General features: G+C 42.4%; 1 protein-coding gene and 1 long non-coding RNA gene across 3 annotated transcripts in view; one reads left to right on the top strand and one right to left on the bottom strand.

The window, feature by feature from the left end:
- On the top strand, nt 1-5,806 carry LOC122831507. 2 transcript variants are annotated; one of them, XR_006370707.1, is made up of 7 exons: nt 1-269; nt 1,248-1,321; nt 1,413-1,473; nt 1,620-1,739; nt 1,872-1,892; nt 2,008-4,880; nt 5,726-5,806. It is a non-coding gene; the product is annotated as an uncharacterized LOC122831507 (long non-coding RNA). The 2 variants fall into 2 exon arrangements; XR_006370708.1 differs by lacking the exon at nt 1,872-1,892.
- Nucleotides 4,712-10,157, bottom strand: part of znrf2b (zinc and ring finger 2b) — a 25,548-nt gene continuing 20,102 nt past the window's right edge. The window contains exons 3-5 of the mRNA XM_044117733.1: nt 6,018-6,123; nt 5,731-5,804; nt 4,712-4,885 (exon numbers count right to left, since the gene is read on the bottom strand). Of these exons, the coding sequence (XP_043973668.1) occupies nt 5,747-5,804; nt 6,018-6,123 (164 nt within the window). The 3' untranslated portion in view covers nt 4,712-4,885; nt 5,731-5,746. The remainder of the gene's footprint in view (nt 4,886-5,730; nt 5,805-6,017; nt 6,124-10,157) is intronic.

The following is a 10,157-nucleotide window of genomic DNA, read 5'->3' as shown; positions in this document are numbered from 1 at the left end:
GGAGTTTGACACCCCTGCACTGGAGTCACAGAAAAAACAAAAAAGGTTTCTATAAAGTTGTGGAGCTTTGGGATCATTGGGATCAGGCGGTTCCCTTTGACTCCAGATTCAGGAGGAGTTTGTTAATCACTGATGAGGTCTTCAGACAACCTGCGCTCCTGCAGGCTGGATGCTCAAGTTCTTTCGGCAGGTTTACTCAGACAGAGGACTTTGACCCAAGTCCAGAGCCGAGTCCAGCAGGCACTGTTCAGTCCAACAGTCTGGTCCAGGTAGAGAAGAGCTCAATGTTTCATCTGTGCTTATTACTGTCCAGCTCTAGAAGACAGCAGCTTATCTGCATCTCCATCAGATACAGGAAATGTTTGCAGAAAGCAGAAGAACAGGCAGGTCCAGTGTGTAACAATTACCCAAGACCCAAATATACCTGAACTCTAGCATGTAAAGGATTATGTTTATGGGCTGGTAAAACCGTGATCCAGTTGGTGTCTTAAGTTGCTTAATGAATTTGGTTTTCCACATCTTTTTAACTGACTGAAACCAAAAATAATCTGTTTAAAGCAATCATGGCACACACACACACAAAAAGATTATAGACTTTGTTTTCAATGCCATCACCTTCCTAAAATAATGACATTAGTCATTAGTCATATGGGTCATCCACCCATATCCTCCCCCTTGCTCTCTGCTGTGCTGCAGTTAGCATAGCCTGTCTTGAGTGCAAAGGCTAGTTAGCACAGCCAATGATGACGGCAGATAAATGGTTATTGTTTAATGGTATGTTGTTTCTCTGGCATTAGGACAATTAGCAGCAAGTACTTGATATTGATTGACAGTAAGACCCTCCTCCTGGCTCTGATTGGTTGTTTGGGGTCAGGAGCGATGCATTTCTCCAAATGGCAATATGAGCACACGGAGGAGATGATCGATCTTTTCACAGATTATCTGTCTCAAAACAAACTGTCACAACAAGGTGACAACTTTAACAAATGTAATGTAAAATGCCTTTAAAAAAAATATATATATACATACAGTGCCTTTAAACATAACTGATGCATATGTACTCACACCCAAAAGGTAATACTCTGTTTGGTTTAGACTGATATATTCCTGGCAGCCAGAGGTTCCAAACTTCTTTTGTTTGGTAATAATGGAAACCACTGAGCTTTCTGTGACCTTCCAGACTGTTGAAATGTTTTACGTATCGTTTGACTTCATTACTTGGTTTCTGATCTGATTTGCCCTGTCAGCTTCTATAGGCATGTGACCCGAACCAGCTGGACTGCAGAAACATCTCAAGGATGACCAATCAGATCTAAAAAGGGTGTGAATATTTTTGCATGTATTATGTTTAAATGTTTACATTTATTGCATTTTTTAAAAAAATATGTGAAAATATGGATTTGTCATTATAGGCTCATATTGGCTCATATTGGATGTGAGTGTAGCTTTTCATCCTACTACATGTGGAGAAAGGTAAGGGGTGCGAATACGTTCTGGTGGCAGTGTAAATGAGGGAAGAGGGTTTTTATACATCATATCAGGACAATATGAAACCTTTGTGAAGGGATGGCATCTGGGTGCAGTGTGTTGCTTCTACCATAATTTGTACCAAACTCCAGAACATGAAAGCCAGCCAGCTGACTGGCTGGTCAGAGGGAAGCTGTGGACGGGATCATAAGGAGCTGGAAGAAGTTCTGACGTCTTCACACTTCGTCCCTTCCTTCTGCCATCTTGAACAGGTAGAACCTTTTTGGCTCACCTCGGTATTCTACATTTGTTTCTCATTTTAGTTAAATAATCACAACTTAATCAGATACATTTTCCTAAAAGCCCCGAAATCTTAATTCACAGTATTATCTCACAACTTTTAGGTTCTTTTGATCCTCAATCAGGTTTGTTGACTCAAAATATGACACATTATGAACCCTGAATACAACAAAAATAACTCTGTGACCTCCTGCTGGTAAATATTATTTATTGGAGTCATCTATTCATATCTTCTGACAGAGACTATGAGCAGAACATGGAAAATGACTTTGGATCTCTGGTAGTCAAAGCGGGTTCAGAAGATTCCTCTGGTTGGAACCAAACATCCAGCGACCTGTGAAACTGAACTACCTGAGAAACCCCAACTATAGCAAAACCCGGCCTTACTGATCCACTGGACCGGAGGAAACCCAAGGAACACACAACTCTTTTCCACTAGACATGGTGGTTTCAGCTGAGCATGGGGGGCGATCGGTTTTAAACCAAAATATGCAATAAATGCAAAGATTAGCCTTCGTTATGATCAATTTCAGAACAGTCTTGTGTCAAAGTGTTTAGATGTTCTTCAGTCAGGAACACAGAGGGCCTTCTGACGGAGGGCTCCCCTGTTTGGGAAACATTTCACTCATCCTGTCTGGTCGGCCAACACTGGCTGTCAGTAACTGTTGCACAGTTTCTTTAAGAAGTAGATCACAAACAACAAAGTAAAAAAGACAGAATTTTTTTTTTTAACAGAAACACATGGTCCTCTAAAGCCTTCAGAAACTGCTCCTGTTGTGTTGTGCTGTCTTGTTGCACCAGAGCGACACGTCATCGCCATGGCAACAGGAACTCTGTTCATTTCCGGTAAAAAAAAAAAAAACATCCGTCACATTATTCTCTAAGGTGACCACTGACGTTAGTTCATGTTGTAAATTTGGATCTTTTCTTTTCCAAGCGTCTCGTTTTGAATGCCTCAATATTTTGCCAAGTGATTGGTTTCACTTTTTGAAAAAAAGTCTAAATAAGAGTTCATTCATTTGTTCTCTAAGTGCTTTATTTCCTCCAGAGCGTTGAGAGGCGAGTTATGACAGAAACCCAGATCAGGAAACGAAGGAGCTTTTCATGTCCAGCAGTTCTAACCAGATCGTCTCCGTTTCAGGCAGAAATATTCCTACATGGTAGCAGAAGTAGAGAAATAGAAAACCAACAGAAGCAGCAGTTCTGACATGCAGAATCATTCTGGGAATGAAAGGACACGTAGAGAACTGCAGCAGCATTTAGAAGCTCATTTGTTCCTGTTGAGCTCGCAGAGAGTTTGACACAAAGTAAAGCACGGTGGTGCTGGCATCATGCTGCGGGGAGGTTTCTCATACTGCCAGGTGGATCGGTTTAAAAATAGAGGCCATGTTGTTTTCAAGTCGCTGTTAAAAACTTGGTTTCAGTGGATTTTGACCCACTGTGAGTTTGTTGATTTCTATTTAATTCGGTTGCATTTTTTTAGTACGTCTTATTCTGCTTTTAATGTTTTCTTATATTAGTATTGTCTCAGTTTTATCTCTCTGCTGTACAGCACGTCAGGTAAACAAGCTTTTTTTTATTTTTATAAATAAAATGGACTGGTTCAGAACGGGACAACCCCAGAGGTGAAGGAGTGGCCGTCCATGGACTGCCCGATCCAAAAGAACGCATCAAGCGTTGGCTTCTGTTAACAGGATTCCTGCTGAAATGGTGACTGATCTGGTTAGTGGTTCTGTTTGGGAACCAGCGCTCCGGTTCCCAGGTGAGCAGCGGGTCCGCTCCACGCAGCATGGGTGTGAAGCAGCTCTCTCAAACATTTGTTCAGTGATTCAGCTCTGCAGAAACACTAAACCTTAGAGTATTTTTGGTTTCTACTGCAAATGTTTAGGTCCACCTGAAATGCAACAAAACTAACTGAAAACGATAGTTTCGGCAAGATAAAGAGCTTGTTTTCAGTTAATAATTCCTTAAAATAATTTTAAAAAATTAAGCGCTATTTCCGCTAGCACATTATTTCACTTATAACCTGGAAAAACGTCTTTTTAAAGAGTTATTGACCTAAAACAAGCTGCTATGTCACTACAAGTCCATTAAAATATTAGAACTCGGGAGTAGACAATAATACTTTGTAAGATTTAGTGTTTTTGTAGTGAAAGCAGAGAGAGATGTTTTTGCAGTTTCTACAGTAAATGTTGGAAAGAAAAGCTGATCCATTTCTGTCCAGGGAGAACAATTCAGCTACATGTTTTTTCCCCGTTTTGCTCTTGAGCGACGCACTTCCCCAAAGTTTATTTTGTCTCGTCTCATTTTACTCACTCTTTTAAAAAAACTCCACTATAATCCCTAACACAGCTATACATTAATGCTAAAGAGAAGCCTGTTGCCAAGGTAGAGAAAGTGCTGTTGTCAAACATCTTGAAATGGAAGAATAAAATGAACTTTTTGCTTTTCTCCTGCTGGCGCCGGCAGCCTGCAGAGGCCTGAGGCTGGTAAGTGATGCAGTGGGCGTTGCGCCTGCAGAGCCCTGCTGCACGGTTCGGGGTTAAGAAGCACTCATGAGACGTGTGACGGACGGCTTTCACAGTTGATTGGCACCGTTTGGCGACAGCTGCCGACGCAGATGGGGGCCGCCGGGCTCCCGACTGCTTTAATGGCAGTTATGGTGAGATGATCCTGCAGCAGAGAGCTTCTGACCCACCCTGCTCGGTGCTCAGCATCGCTGCAAGCAAGGCACTGGGAGAAAAAAAAAAAATCAGACGCTGACAGAGGAGGAGGGCAGCGGAGCTGAGCTACAGCAGCAGCAGCACCACTCCCCTCCTGTACTGATGGAATGTCAGGCCTGACTGAGCGGATGTGTCCATTCACTTGGAGAAAAAAAAAGAAAGTGCAACTCAAACATTGAAAAAAAAAAACCCCAAACAAAAAACACACACACGCACGCAAACACACACACAAAGTTTATATCCCTGAAGGTTCCTCCAAAGAGATTTGGCATACTGCGGTTCTACACCGTGCGGTTGGCTGTTTGGGAAGGGGTCGGGTGGGTCAGCCAATCACAGTGTTGGCGGGGTCCGACAGTCTGGCTGGATCCGAGCTTCATTCTGTCAGAGTGGGTTACCTGGGATCACATGACACAGAACAAAAACACAGAGTCAGAAATGACCCGCTGACTTCTTCAGATACACGTCAGTTCAAAGGCTGGAGGGAGTTCTTCTACTGCAGGACGCTGTTCCACAGAGCAGAGGAGAGTTTGGACTGTCAGAACATTTCTCCCCCAGAACTCTCTAACCTTCACACTGAACTGAAAACCTGTTCCCTCCCTCATCCGTGGAGGCGCTGCACCAGAAATGGAAGGAATCGGCACAAAAACCACTGAAGAAGAGACTGAATTCAACTTCCTTCTTCAAGGAATGTAAAGACCAGTGGAGCAGCATCAGATTTTAGAGGTTGGAGGATTCCTCTTTTCGCTAATGTTTGTTTTAATTTACCCATAATGCCCTGCACTCATTCATTTGTGTTCACATAATGCACTGAACTGCAGCAGAGTTCACTTCAACTGAACCGACGCTAGAGATGCTTTAAGGTCAAAATAAATTATTAGATTAATCTCCATTATGTAAAATTATGTGTTAAATGTTTCTTATTAATCGCATGCGTTAACATTCACAGCCCTAAAACACATGATCAGTGGAAACAGCTCAGTTCTGAGCTTCATCAACAAAGTAAAGGCTGCAGAATATTACTTTGTGTGGCTCCTGTCGTGTTCAGGAGCCACACTCAGCCACTGAACACGACAGCAGCCAATCCTCCTGCAGTGGGCGGAGTCACAGCGCAGCATCTGTTCTGGACTCCACAGTGGAAACTCTCACAGAAACGGCCAAGATAAGAGAACGTTCTGGGAACAGAATGGACTGCTCAGAGCCTCCTGGTGGGTCCGCGCCTCCGCTCTGGGTAGAAGGTTACCTGTGCAAAGGAGGCTTTAATCTGCTGGGTGCTCCGGACACGATCTGTTCACCTCAAACCACTCGTCGATACAGCTGGAACACAATCAGAGCAGAACATTCACTCACAACATGTTCTGTCATTAAACCTAGCAGAGACACATGGTGTGAGCTGTTAGAGGATTCTGCACCATATGGAGCCACATGTCAACTTTTACTTTTTACGATGCGTAATGAGGCATAATGTGTCGTTTCTGGAGTCTGGCAACTTTCAGGTGAAGAGCAAGGACTTAAAAACGAGCTTCCCACCCTTTGTGATAGATGCAGAGGCAGGGCAGGCGGGCAATGGTGTTTCCCTGCTGCAGCTCCTCCAGGCAGATTGCACATTCTCCTGCATCCTTTGACAGGACGTCCTCTAGTGGCCAGAACACACACAACAGCACAGGCATGAGAAAGACTGATGGCACCATTTCTAATGCCGTCCATATTGAAGAAGTAAAAAAGACACTGCTGAATTAAAGGGACAATGCAACAGTTCATTCCATATTATTATGAAAGGTAGACCATCATAAAAACCAGGCGATATGAACGAGCTGCAGGCGCCTTGAATGAAAGTTGTAGTTTTTGCATATGCAGTCAGTAACCACATCCTGCCTGCTGCTGGCAGAAGGAGCAGGTTATTGTACAACGTTTTCTACTGATGATTAAATGGAAGTATTCATAAGTTTAAAAAAAAATGATAAATTAGTACTTATGCTAGGAATGTGTCTGATGAATGTCACTATAGTTCCTCCAACTTGATCCTTGGTATGTGCAGGATATACATCAACTGGCAGTAGTGGGGTTAACCATTAATTGCGATGAATTGATTATAGAAAAAAAAACTATCAACTAATTAAGTAATAGAATAATTGCTATCTAGAGAATAGAGAATACAATCTGTTAAAATAACACACAGAGCAGCAGTTAAGACAAAACTTTACAAATATATACATATATGAAACGTATGCACAGCGTGCCACTCCCTCACAATTACTCAATTGAACACCAAAATAATTGATTACTAAAATAATTGTTGGCTGCAGTCCTAAGTGGGATACATACAACACTTTGGCTTCATTAAACCCAAGGCAACGGCCCTTTGTGTGGCCTTTGTTCATTAGAAGTTGGACAGGAAGTCGGGGACAGAGAGCAGGGAAATGGTTCAGGTCCAGGAATCAAACTCACAACTGTAGCCTGGTGTTCCTGCTCTGCCAGCGGGCCACAGGGTGCGCCCAACAACACTGTGGTCAGGACAAATCTTATTTGTTTTCAGCAAGTTTTAAGGCAATACATTTGAAAAATGTTTTACCAAATAAATGAAAAGTATCATTTATAGTAGTAAAAACTGCAGCCAGCTTTAGCCCCATTGTCATTGTGAAGTGGCTGACAGCAAACTGAATCATTCCCTCACATTTAACATGGCATGTTGTTAGGAATAACATTTTATTGAATCATAATTATTGATTGTCTATTGCTGCCGGATGATAGATCTATAAAGTGTGGACTGCACCCACACTGCTAAAACAAATAAAATTATTTGGAACTGGTTTATTCACTAGCCATAATGCTAACTTGTTCAATAGTCAAAGTAACCCCGATGTTGCTCGCTGCTAATCTTTATGCATGCTTTAACTGCCCACAAAGGTCAGTGAAGGTCTCACTGATTTACCAGGATGGGTTTAAATGTTCTCACAAATATGTTCATAGTCTCAGTTTAATATTGTGGCTTTGAAGGCCACAGGAACCCCCCTAGCCTTGTTTCCAGTCAGAGTGGTAACCCTGTGTGTGTGTGTGTGTTCCTATGAGAGAACCCCTCCCACTATGAATAGCACTGGTCTGGCTCTTAAGTGGAAGTCAGCATGTGCACCATTAAACCCATCACCTGCAGCAAAACACACAGAGTCATTAGGGCTGGTCTTATGTAACCGTGGATTAACCCACATAGGCCGGCAAAAGCTTGTTATTATGGGCTGGAGCACATGGCATCCAGCTCACTGAGGCCAAAAGCATCTATAAAGCACAGACAGTCTGCTGTGAGTGGACGAGACTGTGGGTAAACACAGACTGAAACCAAGTCTTTGTGTTTACTACATACAGGTGTGTGTTGACTTAATGCCAGAACAGAAACATTACCTTAGATGACTTCATTTTTACCCCACATCAATCTGGGAAGGGTCATACAGGCCGGTTCAGAGTCCATCAAGTTACGATTATACGATTACGATTATAAGGGGGGGAGAGGGGGGACACCTCGGACTAGGAGTGGATGTCCCAGTAAATTCAATCATACATACAGAGTAACCCAAGAGCTCCATGTCAGACTCTGCATTCCTCAGGTAGCATGCTCAAGGGTCAAACTCATGACCAAAAGAGTATGGCTGCTTTGGAAGGCTGGCTAGGAGAACGTCTCTTCTTTTTTAAAAAGAACATGGCAGCAAAACATCAGTTTGCCTAAATTATAGTAAAACATCAATATTCAATTTGCTCTGCAGCCAATGGACCTGGACAAGGACCTGGGCATCTTGCAGGCTCTGTCTACCATCATCTCCTCTGCATATTCTCTAGCAAAATGTGAAGCAACCTGAAGCTTGTCCATTAAATAAGACAATGATTCCAAACATGTTGTGAAACTTAAGACTTAACAAATGACCTTCAATCACCCTTAGTTTATTCACACCAGGCCCGGACCAAAAGAGGACATTAGTTTTTCTCTGGTTATTTTTGCTTTCACACTGAACCTTTTGCAAGTGAACTATGCCTTTGTAAATACAGCTGTACAGGTGACAACATAGGTCTGTATTCACACCAGAGGCAAACTGCACCAGAGTTCCTTCCTTGTTTGCTCCAAATATCCACACCTATACAAAAGGTCCAGACCAACATGGAAGTAAACTTTGGTCTGTTTAACCAAAAGTGGTAGATGTGAATACACCATTAAGTTCCAGAGACGATCTTCTCTAATCCAGTATGGTTGATCATGAGAAAGGTGAGGGATCAGTCTAAAACAAAGCAGGAGGATCTTGTTCATGTTCTGAAGACTTAGAACAAAGAAACATGAAGAACAACACTGGAGATACGCACCTTCCTCATGGACTGAAATCTGGCCTCCTGTTGCAACGAAGGCCTATCTCAGCTTCACCAGTGAGCATTTAACCGTCATCCAGAGGAAAACTCTTTGTGTCACCTGAGACAGACCCCTTCATGGTGCAGCTCATTAAAGCGCAAGATGCAGTAAGACCAATCTTGAGTTCTTTGGTCGAGAACAACACTGCCTGCTGTGTTAGGAAATTAACACAGCAGGCAGGTGATAACACAGGTCTATATTCACACCAGAGGCAAACTGCACCAGAGTTCCTTCCTTGTTTGCTCCGCATATCCCAAAATCGATCACCAAGGCAACAATGAAGTTTTTATAGAAGAATGACAGAAAGTCCTTGAAGTGACCAAGCCAGTGTCCAGACATCTATACTGCTGAGGATTATGAAACCGAGGAGAATTTTAATGTTTGATTGCATAAGACAACATTTCAGTTCATTATTTAAAAAAACAACAAAAAACACCTCGGTGCATATTACTGTTGATGTCAATGCACTGTAAAGGTCTCACTAAGTTACTGAAGGAATAAATACGGAACAAGGTTAAATGTACCATCCAATACTGTCTGTGTAATGAGTGCAAAAATGTCTGTCTGTTGTTTAAGAGCTTCCTCATTAACATTGGTACCATCAGTTCTAAAAGGTAAATTTACCAGTATGCTGATCAACACACTGACCTCAACACCATCAATTCTGTATCAACGCTGTTTTAATAGAAATAGATGAGTGCATTTTTGAGTAGGCTAGAAATAAAACCGGAAGACATCTCTGGTGTTACGTTTGCATGGCAGCTGCTGTGTGTGCTTGCTGTGAACCACCAGTGGATATATTTAGGGACCAGAAGATGCTCTCTCTCTCTCTCACTCTCTCTCTGTGTGTGTGTGTATGTGTGTGAAAACAAAACATTATTTGTGAGTTTACGCTGCAGTTTCTGTTGACATGAGATGTGGCAAATTTGTATCTTCTTCAGTTCCTGTTTCTGTATGACTCTGCTTGAGACCCACATTGACTGCTGAAGGCAGAAACTGCTCAGATTAGACAACACTGAGAAAAACAAATGACCACTTTGCAGATTTATTCTGTTTTTGTTTTTCGTCCCACTTAAGTGTTTCCTATTTATGAAGAGGAAAACCATCTATCGAAAACTACCTGGCCGTATGTGAAGAAGTCATTACCCACTAAACCCAGTAACAGGTGGTTCCATCCTTGGTAGGAACAGCTCTGTGATAACTAGTAAGGAGTCTTTTTCATCACTGTGGAGGAATTTTGGCCCACTCAGCTTTGCAGAATTATTTTAATTCAGGCACACTGC

This window comes from Gambusia affinis, linkage group LG05 (genome assembly GCF_019740435.1).
Source record: "Gambusia affinis linkage group LG05, SWU_Gaff_1.0, whole genome shotgun sequence".
NCBI lineage: Eukaryota > Metazoa > Chordata > Actinopteri > Cyprinodontiformes > Poeciliidae > Gambusia > Gambusia affinis.
The sequence above is the reverse complement of the archived record's forward strand: the minus strand, read 5'-3'. Positions and strand labels throughout refer to the sequence as shown.